General features: G+C 46.9%; 1 protein-coding gene across 3 annotated transcripts; it reads right to left on the bottom strand.

Moving 5' to 3' along the window:
- Positions 1-8,083: 8,083 nt before the first annotated feature.
- On the bottom strand, positions 8,084-15,530 carry ZBTB18 (zinc finger and BTB domain containing 18). 3 transcript variants are annotated; one of them, XM_044267058.1, is made up of 2 exons: positions 15,514-15,530; positions 8,084-10,140 (listed from the first exon to the last, which is right to left on the bottom strand). In XM_044267058.1, the coding sequence occupies exon 2, from the start codon at positions 10,124-10,126 to the stop codon at positions 8,513-8,515; it is 1,614 nt and encodes a 537-aa protein (XP_044122993.1). In that variant the 5' UTR covers positions 10,127-10,140; positions 15,514-15,530; the 3' UTR covers positions 8,084-8,512. The 3 variants fall into 3 exon arrangements, with proteins under 3 accessions (XP_044122993.1, XP_044122992.1, XP_044122991.1); XM_044267057.1 differs by lacking the exon at positions 15,514-15,530 and adding an exon at positions 15,087-15,148; XM_044267056.1 differs by lacking the exon at positions 15,514-15,530 and adding an exon at positions 12,566-14,547.
- Positions 15,531-18,070: the final 2,540 nt, after the last annotated feature.

Raw genomic sequence — 18,070 nt, 5'->3', positions numbered from 1 at the left:
CCCAAGCAACCCTTTTTGTGGCTGGGAGCAGAGAAGGAGAGCGTGTCAGTCAGTCGAATCCTCCAGGGCTTCGGCTCTAGGGGAGCCTGAAGCAGAGGGCCTGAAACGCGTCCCCTTCTGACACCAGGAGAGAGCGTTCTGCTGTAGTATTTTTAAAAAATAGTCGAAAGGATCCAAGTCAGGAAAGGAAATAGTAGAATTCCAATCTGGGGTTTGGTGTGTGAATACACAGAGCGGACAATGGTAAGCACAAGGGTGGTAAATATGAAATTACAGAATGCAGATTGGATCCCCTGGGCATGACCCAAGAAGGTTGACTTCGGATTCAGACTCAATCAGAGATGCGCCCAGAGCTGGGGAGTCCACCTTCAGGGGCTCCTAGAGAGAGGAAAACCCTGTGTCTGACATGATAGATAGCCAGTGGTCTGGGGAACCACAGTGGTTTGCAAAGTCCTCAAAGCCCCTTCCTGTCCCCTATACCTGGCCCCGCGGAGTCCACTTCCAGGATAAATAAACTGGAAATCACTTTTGTGCCTTCCAGCTCTAAGTTTTTCTGTGTGCGTTGAGACTGGTCTGGGTAGGAGCGCATGGGACGCCGCAGTCTGTAAGGGGAGCGGAACCGATACACAATATGGGTCTTCAAATAATGGAGAATAATTGGACCATGGGATTATTTTCAAATTCTGGCCGTTAGATTTTTGCCATTTGAATAGCAAAATTAATTCGTGATTTTAAGAGCAGCCGGTCCAGGATGCAAATTTTAAAATTCGGGTACAGATGTAAGCTTGGGATTGTTTTGGTTTATAATGCCTAAAAGTTCTGTTATTTTTGGAGAGAGAAAAAAATTATATATGTATTATTAAATAAGAATAACAGTATGAGGATTGATTGCCTTCGAGAGCGTTACTTGACTGACTTTTAAACAGAAACACTTCAATCATTAAAATCCCTCCATGCTGGTCAAGCCTACAGACCGCCTGTATTTTGACTGAAGTATTATTTTTACTGCAAGATAAGCACCTTTACAAAGCAAGTTGAACAAATGATGACAAACCCTCCCTCCCTCCCTCTTTTGCACATAAGTGATTCTAGTACCGCTTTGAGGCATCCCTCAAGTAAAATAACATATAAATAGAATGTGAGAAATCACCACATTTTCTAGACTCCACACTTAGTATGAAAAACAAAACTTCCCTGTGCCCCAGCATACCCTCTAATTTTGTTTCCTCTTAACCTAAGGATTTCATCCTGTTCCATGTCATTTGTTGTAATAAGCCCCCGGAAATATGAAGTGGGGGGCTCCTTTGTCTGCATGCTAGGACCCCTCCACCCCTCCCCGGAGAGGAATAGTTTGCTGGCGCAGACTGGTAAGGAGGGCTAACCTCACATGTCATTTTTCATTTCAAAATTGTTCCCATTATTTTAAAATGGTAGAAATTCAGACACAAAAACCATTTGGTTGGAAAGTTCATTGGTGCAATGGGGTCAAAATGAGCCCTCGTGTCAAGGGTACCCTCCGATGGTTGATAAAAGGACAGGAGGGAAACAGAGCGGGCTGTGTGAAGTATGAATCTGAGTTTGAGTCTCAACAGAGATAAGAACCTAAAGGGATATTCCACCTGCCAACCCCCCCCCCCCCCCCGCTTCAGTTTCTTTAGATCTATTCAGTTGCAGAATCTTGGGGATGTTGAAATCTTAAACAAATGCTACACCAAGGGCTTACAGAGAACGCCTAGGCTTTCGATGGACACCTGCACCATTTTCCCCTCCAGGCCCATTCTCAAGAGGTTCTCTCTCTCTGAAGGGCAGTTAGTTACAGAAACAACTTTATAAATTTGCTCTTCTTGGGATATGGCTCTGAGCTCAAACTTCTTCTACTCGGTGAGGAGTCACTTTAGTAAGTGACACCGAAAAACGGTTTTAAGATAGAAGAAATTGTTTGTTTGTTGTTGTTGTTTTTTTTACACTAGAGACAAATAAATGGCGCTAACTTCTATGGTTATGGCTCACAAGCAAAAAGTACTTTCTTTCCTTAAGTGTTTCAATTATCCATTATTATACCATTGTGCTTTTCTGAAAATTGTCCAAATAGACGTCCTTAGGAAACGTTGCTGTCTCCTTGGTAAACAGGAATCGGTCACCTCAATATTAGCAACCAGCCTGTCTACGTGATACGTCCCCAAAGAAATGGTCCGCAGGAAAGATACAAGTTTTTTTTTCACCTGCTTTTAAAAAACAAATGGAAGAGACTCACGTGAAAAGCCTACATGCTCCTACTTTGATCAAAGATGATTTCAGAGGACTAGACATAGAAAAGTGTTAGTGTCTTCACTAATCCTCTCAAAGGTAACGCACACAAGCATTGAGGATGATTCTCCAAACGAAGCCAATGTGTCCTTATTTACAAAGGTTTTAAGTAATACATATATTTTAATCACCTATGGTTAAGACGCGTTCTTTTAAGCCCTGTCATGGATCAAAGTTAGCCCTAGCCTGGCACAGCACACCTAAATAAGGGTATGTCATTCTCTCAAGCCCAGCCCTGTTCTGTGTGCATTCTGTTCAAAAACAACAGATTTAATCTGCCCTAAAATGTTTACTCGTCTTCGAATACATTCTCCACACACCACTTTGTATTAACCACAAATACACTTCTTACAAACTTCCATGTTTAGGCCAATATGACTTCTTCAAATTCCTATAGAGCTAATATTAAGCATGCAGACTGACATTTAATAAAAACGACTTGATTTAATGATTAACTCCGGAGATTATGACAAACTGTAAATAAGTCATTTCGGTGAATGGACTTGCTATGGGTGTCACACGGCCTCTCAAAGCCACTCTGAATATCCTCACTGAAACTGTTACTCACTAATGTGCTACATTTTAAAGCCAAATTGGGTTTTCACTCTTCTCTTGCCAAACGAACTAGAGAGAATTCCTCCTATAGCAAAATGCAAGCTCCACTGTAAACCCACTCCTCAAGATTAGAAAGAGGGTTGGAAAGGGCCAGAAAATTCGAGAAAAATCTCAGTCTTCAAAAAATTGTTTTGTAAAGGACCCTGCATCCAAGGGAAATACCACGCTCACATAAACCTAGGGATTGGGATCAACGCTAAACTAGCAAATGTTGAACTAGAATCAGAAAACTTAACTGGTAAATTCATCTTTTTCAAAAAAAAAAAAAAATCTGAGTTCTTTCAGGTGCTTGAACATTTCAGGAGAAAGCCACTCTGGGAGCCTGAGTTATCGGGATAATTAATTGAACAAGTTCGTGTAATACGGCATTTGGGCTTAGAAGAGAAACTTTTCGAGCTACTGTTTGATTTCTATGACCTCATCCTTTCTCATTACAATGTTTTAAATTTAAAGAGCTCAGCTCCATTTCTGAGAAATTACAAAAATTCGTAACAAGTTTTAAGGGGTCAGTCTGCAAAAATGCTAAAAGTCTCATTTCTAAAATGTCTCTGAAAATAAATTGCTATTTCTAAAAACCTCCAGTGACATCAGTAAGCTCTGACTGCTGTAGCTAACGCTTCATGATATTAAGAAAATCTAAGGAGGAGTAGGGAGGCCAGAAGCATGCTTCTTCCACATCTAACAGATAGGTAGTTCTACATTTTAGACCAAAGGATCACATACAAAGTTATTTTGCCATGTTTCTGCAGGCAAAGGTAGAAAAATGTTAACGTAAGGGACAAAATCTTGTCAGTGTTATAAACTTGGACTCTAGCCAAAATGAAACTCCTAAAAGCTATTCGCTTTAAAACGACAATAATAAAACTATTGCTTTATTTTTCAAATGGTATAGTCTCTAGCATTTTAATGGCAAATGAGTGTAAGGAAAACGACTGAGCTCTTCTGTCTCAGATTTCAAAATTTCACTTACTCGATTCACTGTACTTTATCAGCAATTTCAAACATTGTACCAAACAATTAAACAAAAACTTGCAAATTACATCTAAAATTATCTGAGTTTCCTAACCCGAGGTATATAAAAGTTTCTCTGATTATATTAGAAATCCTAGAATGGTTCAAGTTTTACAGAAATAAAATGCAATTACAGGAAATGTTGAGGTCTTAGGACTTTTTTTTTTTTAATTCTTATCTGACAACAATGAGGCTTATAATGTCTAATTCTTGTACGCCTTGTGTTTCATTGATGAAACTTGTGAGAGTCAAGGTTTTTTAAGTAGGGTTACTTCTTGGGTAAGACTCGACTGTTTCTTTTGATGATAGCACAAAACAAAAGATTTACTTGGAAAATTAGTATTTCGGTCATTGTAATGTGCAATTATCATGTAATTTTAATACAGTGTTCATCTTTTTCTAGGCTTCTAATAACCCATTTATAGGTAATCATGACAAGTCTGTTAAGCAAAAAAATGTCTACTGGATTCACCTATTCGTCTGATAGCATAATTACCTAGAAAGGAAATCCAAAACCAGTATCCTTAACGTTTTATATACTTCTTGGATATTCCCCAGGGACCAACTAGCACACAGTGCTGGGCCCACAGTGATCTAGGGCATAACTGATTATCTAAAAAACCAGATGGTTTCAGAAGTAAATGAAATCACATAGTTAAAATACACTTAGACATCAGCCAGATGTCAAAGGGGGAATCAATTTGAATGGTTTCCAACATGATTAGATGACAAATTAATTCCTTTTTTTTTGAAATGTAGCAAATGAACAAGTGATTCCTTCACTTCTTTTAACAAACGCAGAGATTTATGGACTTAATATTTCTGTTCTAGTTTTGCAAGGAGTGTTTGAAGAAGTTATTTCCTCCAAATCACATGTCAAAATATTGTTCTTTAAGTATATCTGGCTAAGTTTAGGGTAGTGCTCCTCATTTTAAATTAGATGCTAGTCAATGAAACTAAATTCTAACTCTTAACATCTTCAGAAAGTTCTGAGGTCCTATGACCAGTTACTGCAGGAGCTGAGAACACAAGATCCACCCTCCCCAACCCCCGCCCCCACCTCCAGCCCTTTTTAAAAATAGGCTTGTTAACCGCTGCAGAAATAATTTCGTAGAGCTCAAATGTACATTCCCCTTTGACGCGAAACGATGCTTGGTTGATTAAATGCAAGTGTGAGTGCATGTGATAGAAATCTTCCTTCAACGACCACAAAAAGAAACAAAAAAAAAAGAAACGCAGGGATTCTAAAGAGTAAATTATTGATTGTGCTCTATGCTTAAAATTTGAAAATATATATATATATATATATTTTTGGATTCCCATCCATAGCCACCCAGGGGGTTATGAGTGTGTTTTCAAGCTCTGGACCCTACATCCCACTTCTTCTATAGAATTTAAGAATATTCACGTTGCTCTAGGCCAGTGTAATGGAAATGTATCGTATTTGACTGTAGTAATGTAAAACTGTCTTCCTCTGTATCTTTCAAAGCCTCAGAAGCTATGGGCAAATACGGACCCGAGGATTCCCACTCTCGTGTCTGTGCCAGCCCCGCACGCTGCCCTGTCCAGTGCGTCTGTGTGTTCTTCTTGTGAATCCCTGCATCCACCAGCAGTGTTTTCTCACCCTGACACGCCCAACGAGACCAGCGCAAAGTCGGGACGATGGCAAAATTAGGGTTCAGAGTCCTCGAAACCTTGAGAATTAAAAAGTTGGGAACTTCTGAGCTCTCCCAGCAACAAAAAGGATGTGTATAGACCATCTTGAACAATCGCATGCCTGCTAATTTGATTGCCTAGAATTCCAGTCATTAGCCCAAGCAATCTTCCAAATTAAGACATCCGGTCTCCTTCAATCTTCCACTTACACCAGAATGCAGAAGAATAGATCTGACCCATCAACTTGGGATAAAATTACCCATGAAAAAGGCCTGGAATGTATGGGTGAGCAGCTAGCCGTGCAGCGTCACCAGGAAAAACCCAGGCTGCCACGCGAAGTTCTGTAGATTCACGGATTGCCAGGGAATTACCTTAACATTCTTGACCCAGGTTGTAGAAAATGGGTCACGTTTTAAAAATGTGCATTAGCATCTTAAAGGACCGAAAGCCCAAATGTTTGCACATTTCCAGTTGAGTGAGTTGAGGCATCCTGATCATCCCACAAGCTCTGGACAGAACTGATATTAAAAATAAAGATGCCACGTACAACACATATTTAGGGTCTACGTAGGACATAATCACGATTACAATGACGCACACAAGGTTCTCAGTTCATATAATTTATTGCAGTTAGCACACAGTTTAAAAATTCACCAACACACCAATAGTACAAAACTAAACAGCATTATAAGTTATTCCCCCCTCAGGAAAATAAAACATACTATGATTGTCAAAGCTAGATGTCAGTCTAAGTTTTAGAACAAAGGAAGAATGTGAAACTAATAAAAGGAAAAAGCAATCACTCACAATGACCACAAAAAGAAAATCCAAAAGAAAGTCCGTTTTTCTCAGACATTGATTGTCTCCTCTAAATTAATAAAAATTATTTTAACATAAACTGTATTTAAAAAAACTAGAAACTCTTCAAGTAACTAAAGATAATGCTCCAAGGCCATTTTCACAGCTTTTTTTTGTTTGTTTGTTTGCTTTAAATGCCATTACAGCCAAATTAACACACATTTGACCAAATATTTCCAAAACAGTCCAGCAACACACAATGGAGTTTTCCATTCAGTATCTTAAGCACAAAAATAGGCTATGTTTACAGTAGTTAAGGCGATCAAATTTTAAACAAAAGCAATTAAAAAAAAAAAAAAGGGAAAAACAGCAAACGTTTTCCATGCTACTCCCATAGACCTTATTTGTAAGTGCAAGACAGGAAAACAAACACTGTGCAAAATGCTTTTGCCCTGCGTGCTGGTCATTAAAACCACACGTTGGGCTGCAGCCTCTGCTGCCCCGATACACATAGTCTACTAACCCCCTTCCCCACCTTCCCCACGCCAATCAAGGCAGTCCAGTCCTTTCAGCCCGGGGCTTTTTCAGTCCATAGAATCTTTTCATGAGTTGGGGGTGGGAGGGGATGGGGAGGATGAAGGCAGGGAGGGAGGGAGGGAGGGAGGGAGGGAGGGAGGGGAGTGTAAGGGAGAAGGGAAGAAAAAGAGAAGGGGAGCCACCCCTCCCAAAAAAAAGGAAGAAGAAAAAGAAGAGAGAGAATGACCTATTGTCGATTTGTGCAGTAGTTACTCTAAAAACGCTCAGCTGGGTAAATGTGTACACCTAAACTTTTGAGCCGGCATGGGTTTTGTGCAATTAGAAGTTTGTTATAAATGCACACTGCACATGCAAATCTTTAAGCCGTTTGTAAACATTTATATTTTCCTTGTTATGTAGCGAAGTTATCAATTTGCAGCTTAAGTTTGTATTCAGCTTAACAGTTTCAACTTAAAGACAGTGGGAAAGTCAATTTAAATTATATAAAATAAAAATAAAAACAGTGCATTTACGTTCTTCATAACACCAGTTTTTTCCCCCAAACGGTGCTATTTTTTTGTCTAAGGAACTTAAATAATTTTAAACTCACTCGTTAAAGTTATACAATGCAAACAAAGACAAAAAATATATTGAAACTCATGCATTTCTGTAGCGTTAATATTTACTTTTCAAGACTCAACTAAGAGCATCAACACAACCTGTCAAGTTCTTTGACACCCCCCCAGCCCGTGTAATCAGTTACAGTATACAAGAACAGTAATTCACATTTTTCAACACACAGTTCAACACTGCTGAAGCTGCAATATCCTTTTTCATCCCAAGCAAACCTTCACAAAGACAGCGTCCCAGTGATCCCAGTGTACTTTCAGAATTTCTCTCATTGGGAACCGTCAGAAAACCAGAAGTTGCCACAGAAAGTTTTAAGTCAACTGCTTGTTTAAAAATAGATAATCCAGCATTTCAGAAATTTTCCATTTGGGTCTAAAAGCATTCAGGTTTCCAACAGCCAGAAAAGATTCATGCAATTTTGTGACCTATAAAGAGGCTAATCAAACTGGAGGGAATTTCTACTCTGAAAAAGGAAAGGGAACGGACGACGACGACGAGGACAACAACAACAACAAAAAGAAAACGGAACAGAACAGAAAAAGCAAACCAAAACAGAAACACAAAACCAAAGCAAAGTGGAAAAAGAGAGAGAGAGAGAGAGAGCGAGAGAGCGAGAGAGCGCGCGCTCAGAAGACAATGCAGTGGCGACAGAATCAAGCCCTGTGAGAGCATCCTGTGACAGGACGAGTTGTTCCGGAGGTCCTTGTCGGCTTCCTCCCCGACCCCCTCGGAGGAGAAGCCCTCGCTAGTCTCCGACTTGCTCCCAAGTCTCTTTACCAGAACGCTAAATTAGTGAGAGTCTCATGCTACTCTAAAGTGCAAAACCGAGTTAACGCCCCGACGTTTTAGTTCCAGGAAACAAGGCTGCTTTTAGACCGTACCACAACTAGATAGAGATCTATGTATAGATACGTGTATATATATATATATGTATGTATATATATATATATTATTTATATATATAGATAGATATAGAAAATTATTTCCAGAGTTCTTGCGAGCTATCTTCTAAGGTCCAGTCTCTGACAGTGGGCAAGCTCAGGGCTTCGCTTTTGACCGACAACGAGTTCACCAACTCACAGTGGAACTTGCGGATGTGTCTGTACAGGTCCCCCGACTGCGTGAACCTGCGCTCGCACCACTTGCAGGCGTGCGGCTTCTCGCGCGTGTGCACCACGGCGTGGCGGCTCAGGTTGTGCGAGTACTGGAAGCTCTTGCCGCACTGCGTGCACGTGTAGGGCTTCTCGCCCGAGTGGGTCCGCTCGTGGCGCTTGAGCGTGTACATGCACGAGAAGGTCTTGCCGCACAGCGAGCACGTGGGCACGTTGACGTCGGCGGCCGGCTTGCCGCGCAGCCCGTCCTGCTCGCGGAAGTGCGTGCTCAGGTGGATCTGCAGGATGTGCGGGCTGGGGAAGACCTTGTTGCACAGCGGGCACATGAAGATCTGGCCGGCCGGGCTCAGGATGTTGGACACGTAGGGCAGCAGGCTGCTCTCCATGCCGCCCTCCACCGGGCCGCGCTCGGCGTCCGGGGTCATCATCTCGTCGTCGCTGCCTTTGTCCTCGCGCTCGAGCTCCCGCAGCACCGAGTCCTCCCTCAGCGGCGCCAGGTGCGCCGGCTCATACTGTACCCTGGCGTTAGTGCTCCCGCCCTCTTTCACAGCGCTATGTTCCATGTCATAGTCACTAGCGCCAACCTCGCTCTCCTCACAGGAAGCCTCTTTCTCCACCTTCACCTGCACCAGGTTGCTTCTCAGCACGTCCTGTGAAGAGAAATAAGAGCTGTTCAGATTTTCAACTCCTGACAGGCTGGACTTGACAGACAGGTCCAGCACACAGTCAACATCTGCCGAATCCCTCACGGAGGTGACAGACCTCTGGGACAAAGACTCGCTGGAGCTGCACGGACTGGCCACTGTTTTGCCGGCGGCGGCGGCGGCGGCGGCGGCGGCGGCTGCAGCGGCGGCGGCGGCGGCGGCGCCGTGGGGCTCGGGCTCCCCGCCCGCCGGGGGGAGGCCCGCCGAGTCCGAGGGCAGGCGCATCCACATGGTCCCCGGCTCGGCCGCCAAGTCCCTCTTGCCCGGCAGGAGGTTCAGTTTGTCGTCTTCGCCCTCGTCCTCGTCGCTGGGCAGGTCGCCGGCCATGTGGCTGCTGCCGTCCGAGAGGCTCTCGACTTTGTCCGAGCAACTGGAGGCGTCCTCCTCCTTCTTGGTGCTGTCCGCCTCCGTGGTGGCTTTCTCTTTCAGCTTCTTTTTGCAGACTTTGACGATGTCATACATGTGCAGATAACTGGCAGCTGCGAGCACGTCTTCAATGGGCAAGTCTTTGAACTGGAGTTTCCCTTCATACATGAATTCCAGCAGGAGAGCGAAAGCTGGGGCTGTAACAATGTCGCTGTTCAGATGAACAATGTCCCTTTTGTCCAGCTGGTCCTTGTAAAAGAGGTGGAAGTACATGCTGCACGAAGCCAGCACAGCTCGGTGCGCGCGGAACTGGGCATCTCCCACCAGCACGGTGCAGTCACACAGGAAGCCCTGGTGCCGCTGCTCGCTCAGACACTGCAGCAGATGTCTACTGTGGTCTGGGAACTCCATGCTGTCTTCATAACCTGCGGACAGACAGACTTCTCGTGAGAGCCGGCTCAGGAGCAACCTTCCAGCGCTCGGGGGCCGCCGGTCCCCCGCGCACACACGCACGCGCGCGCGCGCACACACACACACACACACACACACACACACAAAGATAGTGACAGTGATTCGGCTAGGGCCGCCGAGGTACACGTCCCTGCATTCTAATCAGGCTTCTGACCCCGGGACTACCAGATCATTCGCACAAAACCCAGTCCACGCGAGGAGCAGAAAAAGTGCACTTTGCAAACTTCCTCGCCCCAGCCCAACGGTCCCTGATGCATCTCCACCTTCCTGGAACTTTCAGTTAAGTTTCAAAAGCCTTCATTTCAGTGCAGTCTCTTACTGAGAAGAGGAATTCAGCTCTCTTTCAGAAGAAGTGAAGCTACTCATCAAATTATGTCCCACAAAACCTACAAAACAGCTTTAATTTCAAAGGGAACAGCTCATGGAATGAACAAAGAGAAGTCCCAAACACGTTCTGAAAGATTCAGAAAACTTGTTCAACCGTCCTTATTTTATTACTTTTGATACATGACTGCACTTAGAAAGCTCAATTTTAACGCACACACTGGCTGAATCGAGGGGGAAAAAATGAAATCGCATAATTAGCCCAGAAATTAGCAAACAACTCACTTTTAAAGTCAGAGTGTTACAACAACAAAAGCCCTGTGTATAAAAACAGATGTTAATGCCTTAGGATTTGCAGGTATGGCACACATGTACGAGATCAGAGAGAACTACACCAACAGATGGAAAAGATCATCTTTACTATGAACGAATCCAAATATTTTTTAAATGAATTGAGAAAAAAAAAACCAGTAATATTTCTTTGTAAAAATCTGTACATCCAGAATATCAGGAACCAGAAGGGCTTCACTGAACTCTGAAAATTCTCATCTAAACTTTGATCTGTTGCAAAGCAAATGAATTCCATACTAAAATTATTTCAAACTTTCAAATGAAGGCGTATCACATTCAAAAAGCTTTACAGGTTCAACATCCACCCCCCCACACACCCCAAAAGCCTTGCTAGAAAAAGAGAAACTATTTTTTTCCCTGACTCTGCCTTACCTCATGCAACAGAAAATACTTTGTTTCATTAAAACTTGATATATTTTTGCTTTCCCACTAGCTTCTATTCTTTCCAATATGCCCGGCTGCCCTTGTTTTCTGGTGAAGGAGGGGGAGATGGAGAGGAAAGGCGAAGATGTACAAAGGGTCAAAATTCAACTGCAAAATTCAACTCCTTAAAAAATTCAAGAAAACCCGACTTCCCCTTTCCTGTGACCAGAAGCAAGGTTCCACACCAAGCAGCTCGGAGTGCATGTGGGCAACGGACACACAGCAATTTAATATTCCAGAAATTACCTCCCTGCTTTTTCTCCACTTTGCCCAAGATGGACCAAAACTTTCATCCTAGCCCCCCAAACACCTTCGCCACGATGCCACCGCTAGAATAAACCAAGATTTACAATACAATCACTTTAAGTGCCCCACAGCTAACATCAATCCTAATCCTTGAGAGGGCTAAAAATAAAGATTGGAGGGCAGCTCACAAGGTAGCCGTGATCAAATTAGGAGGCTGAGAGGACAGAGAGGGACGAAGAAGGAAGCTTATAAACATCTGATCCAGCTGACTGTGGCCATATGGCAGCTGCTGCCCAGATAAAGAGATTAAGAATAGAGGAGTGCGATTACAGCTGTCTGGCCAATTCAGGCAGCTCAAATCTACAAGTTCTAAATTAGTCGCTAACACAAAAACTCCTGCAAATAATTATTGTTATGCTGAAATAAAAGCTCTCTTAAATATATATTTGAAAGAGAAATGAGGAAACCAGTCACACTATTCTCCTGGGGACAAAAGTTTTTTTTTTCCCCCTTTAAAAAAAACCTTCGGTTTCAAAAGCACTACAGCTGTATGTTTCAGTAGTGCTGCTGAATGTTTTGAAGAATAAAGTTTCACAGTGGAATTAATTATACAACAATCTAGCTTCTTAACTAGAATAATCTTCTCATATAAGTTTGAATGCTGGATTCCAGACAGTTTACTATTTCTCTCCCCCCTCCGCCCCACAAGCAAAAGGAATCTAAATAGCAGTGAACAACCACACGAAGCATTTTAATCCAAAGTGATCTCGAAAAGCAACATTTCAAAGCCTTCCTTCACATTTCAAAACTTGCAATATTTCTGTGTATTAAAGTTATTTACTTGCTCGAGCAAAAGGGATAAAAATTAAAACTAAACAAGCCCAAGACTCCCAACTCCAGTAAGATGTTCATTTAAGACTCAGTTTCATATATTATTCCTAAACTGGGTTAGAAAAGTAATGTGATTTTTTTTTAATTAAATAAACAACACACCAAAACAGAAATATGCTCCGTCTAATCTCTTGCTACTCCTACCTTTAGGACACATAAACCTGATTAAGTCCTTTCCTCTGAGTCTCGCTGGCTCCAGGTCTGTTACATCGGTGGAAAAAAAGCAGACTAAGAGAGACAGATGCAAAGTGGAGATGATGTTAGAGAGGAATAAGATACCTTCTCCACCACAGATCCGCACACACTAACTCCCTGTCTGTGTGTTAGAATAAAAGGCTGAGGGATGGCAGGCTGTCAGCTGCTCTGACATCATGTTCAGATGGAAATGCTACCTCCAGCTGTGCTCCTTTTAATGCCATATGCTACTCCTCTACACTCCTGCCACCAGCTTTTTCTTAGGAGAACTTTTCTCTTCTGTTAGTATAAACAAAATACTTCAAAGTCTCCCTTTTTTTCCAAACTTTCTAACAGAAAGAAATGGAAAAACTCAGCATATGGAGTTCTACTGTATTTATGGAATAGCAACACTTCTGTCTTAAGTTGGTGGACTGGCTTGCATACTGACAGCACACTCAAGCCACGGTGCTATGCAGGAAATCCAGATTCACTTTTATTCAACTCCAACGTTTAGTTTCAAAGGCAGCTTAGGGGATATTTTTAAACCAACCCAATTGACATCTCCAGTCCCATTTCGACATTATTATGGTACTTTCATTTTTTTTTTCTTTTCTGCCGAGATAATGGCATACGTGTCTCAGAATGCTGGAAGACGAGACTGAACTATTACTCTGGCCCGGTTCACCTTACGATTTCACTCTCATTTTAACTGTTTTGTCTCCTACTACCTTCTCGATAAAATTTCTCACACTACCACTTCATGCAAATTTCAGCTCTCGGTATCAACAAGGTGAAACTGCACTTTCTGAAATCCTGGAAAGAACTTCAGCTCCATGAGACAAATTAATAAACTGATACAACCTGCTATGGCCACTTAAAATGAGCGCTGCACCTGCCTATCTGATCTGACCCTCCGCTCAGAAAAAAGCAGAACTTTGTCTTCCCCTTGATCTGTGTCCCATAACAATCTTTTTTTGGGTCGCTCTGTAATGTTTCACAATCTCAGGAAAACCTTTCAGCTTTCAGTAAGAAGGGGGGGGGCGCGCAGATCTCCCAAGTTTGGGAACTTTTAGCTCGACTTTGTGGGTCTTTTCTAATGGCTGATGAAATCCTCACGTAACCCCAGGCTGGGCTGACCAGCGCCCTGCAAGGTGCTGCGACATCTGTGAATGTCAGATACATCTCCACAGACTCCGGGGACGGTGAGGCGTAGAAAAGGCCCGAGGCGCGAGTGTTGCAGCCCTGGTGATCAGCCCTCCGTCCTCATCAGGAAACCGCGGCAGAGTTAAAGAGTAACAAAAACCAACGTCTCTGTCCAGTCCTCACTTTGCCAAAGTCAAAAACCTAACTTTCTCTAACTTCGCGGTGAATGACATAATGACGAACGCCTGTTCGAGGCGGCACTCTTCGGAGCTGCATTCCTCCTCAGCCACACAACCTATTCTCCACAAATGCCCTCGCCCCATTCCAATATATCAGACATTAATCACCCCATTTACCCAGTGGGGTGGGGGGCGAGTGACAGTTTAATGAGTCCCAAGCACCGCAATGGGCCAGCGACTCCCACCCCACAAATCAACCCCTTCACAGTCTTGCTACCGCGGGGTCCAGAGAGGGTTTGCAAGGTTGGGTTTTTTGTTTTTGTTTTTTGGATTTTTTTCCCTAAGGAGTGGGGGGCGAGAGTTCGGAGTGGGGAAGAGCGGAGCGGGGGAGAAATGCAAATCTCCATGTAGTTCACCGTGCAGAAAACACACGGGGAAAGAGGAAGGTTAAACCACAGGGAAGGAGGTGGAGGGCGGAGAGCCGGTGCAGCAGGAAAACACCTTAAACAGCAGACGAGAAAACAGACCCGGGTCACGGCAACAACAAAAGAAAAGTCGTAAGAAGCCCGCGGGAGGAAGGTGGCTGCTACCGCTTCCCCGACGCCGCGGCGCGCGAGCCCCCGGGGCCTCCCGGCAACTGCACCAGCCCGGGAGGGGCCCCTCCCCCGCCGCCCCCCCCCCGGGCGCCACTGCAGCTGCACCGGTCCCCGGAGCCGCGGCCGTCCCGGGCGCCGCTGCAGCTGCGGCGGCTCCCAAGCCCCCTCCCCCAGCCCGCCGCCCTCCGCACCCGGGAGGCGCCGCCGCAGCTGCACCGGCCGGGAGCCCGCCCCGCGCCGCAGCTGCACCGGCCGCGGGGCGGGCGGGCAGGCGGGGGGCGGGCTGGGGGGGCGCGGCGCGGAGCCGGCGAGCCCGCACCCCGCCCGACCCCGCAGCTGCGGCGGCCCCGTCCCCGCGCCCGGCCTCCCGCAGCTGCGCCGCCCCCCGCCGCCCCAACCGCTCCAAGCACACAAACTAACTCCACTCGCGGGGGCGCCCCCGGCCCGGCCCGCCCTCCGCCCGCTCTGGCCCGCCGGCCGGGGCCGCACAGCTGGCGCCCCCCGCCCGCCAGGGGGGCCGGGCGCGGAGGGGACGCCGGGTCAGGGGCCGGGGCCGGCGCCGGGACTCACACGGAGCGGCCCTAAGTCACCGCGTCCCCGCCGCCGCCGCCGCCGCGTCCTCCGCCTCCTCCTCCTCCTCCTCCCGGCCGCCGCCGCCGCCGCCGCCGCCGGACTTGGTGGGCTTCCTCCTCCTCTTGCCCCCCTCCCTCCCGGCCCCCCCGCCCCCCAATCCCGGCTCCGTCGCCCGCTCCCCCCTGCCCCCTCCCTCCCTCCCACCCACCCCCGCTGGCAGCCGGAGGAGCGCGGCGGAGCGAAGAGGGCCCCACTCTCAACGGCTCCCCATGGCAGCAGCCCAGCGGCGGCCGCAGCCTGCCAGACACAGCGAGGGAGCGAGCGAGGGAGCGAGCGCGGAGCCGCCGGCCGGGGAAGGGGGGGACGGGGGACGGGGGGGGGGAACGGCCGGGGGAGGGGGAGGGGAGGGGGCGGGAGGACGCACCACGCACGCACGCGGCGGCGCCGGCCAGATGTTTCCCCCCCCCCCCGCCCAGCCTCGGTCCGCCCCTCTCCTCCCCCTGCCTCCCTCCCGGCGTTGGGCCTCTGCGATTGACCGTAAGCGGCTGGACCGGCGCTCCCCGCCCGCCCCCAGCGCCCAGGCTCCTCCAATGGGAGGGCGGCTTTGCAGGAGGGCGGAGGGAGTGGCGGGCAATCGTTGGATTGACAGGAGGGAGCAGCCAATGGGGGAGACGAACCGGAGCTGCCGCTCGCGCGCGCCAATCGCGGACAGAAACTACCGGCGTGGGCGGGGCCCGGATGGGCGGGGGCCGGTAGCGAAGCGGCGCGGGGCGGAGTCCTCGGGCGCCGCGGCGGTGGCGGCAGCGGCGCCCCTCTGGGTGACTTGGCCGTGAGAAAGTGAAAGGAGCCCGCAGGCGGCGGCGACAGCTGCGCTGGGAGGGGCCTGTCTCCGGGCTCCGAGGCCTCGCGCGCCCTGGGGGTGCGGAGCGAGCCTTTCGGTGTGCACCGTGACCCCCAGAAATACACTTTTAAACGTAGTGGGGCTGGGGTGCGCCGAGTTACGCAGGTATCCTCGGAGGCAGGGCGCGCGGGGACACGGAGGACCGGAGCCGGCCCGAGGCCGCCCCCTCCGCTCCCCGGGCCGCGGGCGAGGCCGCGCAGTCGTCGCCCGCCCGAGCGCAGGGAGCAGGACCGAGCAGCGCTCGGGCTCGGTCCCGCCGCGCCCGGTCCCCAGGTGCACGTCGGGGCGCCGCGACCGCGACCGGCTCGGGGAGGCCGGCTCTGGGCGTCGCTCTCCCGACGTCGTCCGGTTCCGGGCGGCGCCTGCGTTGCTCGCAGCCCCGTCGCGTGCCCCGCGGACTCGCCCCGCTCCGCGTACACCCTCCCGAGTGACCACATGTTAGAGAGCTGCGGCAAAATGGGTAGTTGTGGGAGCCGTAGCCGGAGGCTTTAATTGGTACGTATCAAGCCACCACGTCCAGCTACCGAGGGGGCAAGATGTTGAGACTGCAGCGTCGCTGTTGCCTCCCTCCGTCCACTCGGACGTTCTCTCCGAGCCCTGCTCTGGGCGGTTAAACTGGGTTCCTCCCGGCCACGAAGAAATGTAGAAACTTCTGTTCCCAAGAAACTGGAACTCTTGTTGAGGAAGGCAGGCAGTCCTGGTATAAAGTTGAATAGCAAGTTAAAAAAAAAAAAAAAAAAGATTCAAGAATGTGAAATCGAAAATTGCCCAGGGAGGAAGTTAGTACACCAGTAATTGTCGAGTGAAATGTGTTTATTCTTTGCTAACTGAAGCGGGACTGACAAGCCTGTTGCTAACCAACTTGCCAGGAGACCTTTCAGCTGGGCAAAATGTGCTTTCACTTTGTTCCAGGTCAAATGGGTAAACTAAGTTGAAAGTATTGTGTGGGCAAATCAGGCATGTTGAATTACTAATGAAGTAAAAGCAGGAGCACGTAACATTCTTGGAACCGAAATACAGTTGTGCCGTCCTGTGAGAAACAGGAGTGATGTTCTCTGCTCTTTGCTCCACTTTTTTCATATGCCCTCAGGTTTGATCCCTGAGGTCAAGGCCATCCTGTGATAACTAGCTTTTTAGTCCATGAAACGTCCTGTTGTATGTATATGCTTTTGGTGAATTCTAGATCTTTTAGTCTATGGGGTAGAAGGCCCAATTTCAGTTTGACCTGTTTCCAGTTAGGGAAATTGGTAAATGTTCTCGATGGATGCAACATACTATTAAAAAGAAAAGAAAAAAAAAAGACGTGAGAAGGAGCACATGCTTTGCCAACCAGTTCAGGAAGAAAAAAGGAAAAAGAAATGTTTGCATCCTCAAAGCTGTTCCTCACCTATGAAAAGTTAAAAATAAGGAAAGTAGCGTCTCTGGATGAAGAGACATAATGTAATTGATAGTGTCAGGATATTAAATAATAAATTCATGAGAAAATGAGAACAGATTCTCCACGAAACGCTTGGAAACTCTGTTCTGTGGCATACAGAGTAAATCACAGCTGTAACAAAAGGTTTTACAGAATGTACCTACAGGGAGAACAACAGCCCCGGAGATGAGCCAGGGGTCGGACACGTTGGTGCCTCAAAAGTTGTGAGCATTGTTTCCTAGATCTAGCAGTCTGCTAGAATTCATATTGAAAGCTGAGTAGCATAGCCAGAAAATATAGATTGAATGGATATTTAAGGAAGCAAGTATGTCGTCCCTCAATTATGTAAAAGATCTTACGAATTTATGAAAATGCTTGGAATATTCATACGTTGTCAAAATCAATAAAAACATTTCTGGAGTATTTATTGTGTTCAAGAGAGGCACTCTGATGGGCTATGGAAGACAACAAAAAAGCAACAGACAGGTTCTCTCCTTCCTGGGGTTTAAATTTGCTGGGAAAGAAATGGTGCAAATATATAAAAAATCTAAAACAGAGACTAAATAATATCATAGGATATGAGTGTCAGAACTAAACATAATATTCAGTTGTTAAAACCATCTTATCCCTGGTCTCTGATGAGGTGGCATTTTCTCTGCCCCT

This window comes from Neovison vison, chromosome 10 (assembly GCF_020171115.1).
Source record: "Neovison vison isolate M4711 chromosome 10, ASM_NN_V1, whole genome shotgun sequence".
Taxonomy (NCBI): domain Eukaryota; kingdom Metazoa; phylum Chordata; class Mammalia; order Carnivora; family Mustelidae; genus Neogale; species Neogale vison.
Note: the sequence above shows the minus strand (reverse complement) of the source record. Positions and strands in the feature narration are given on the sequence as shown.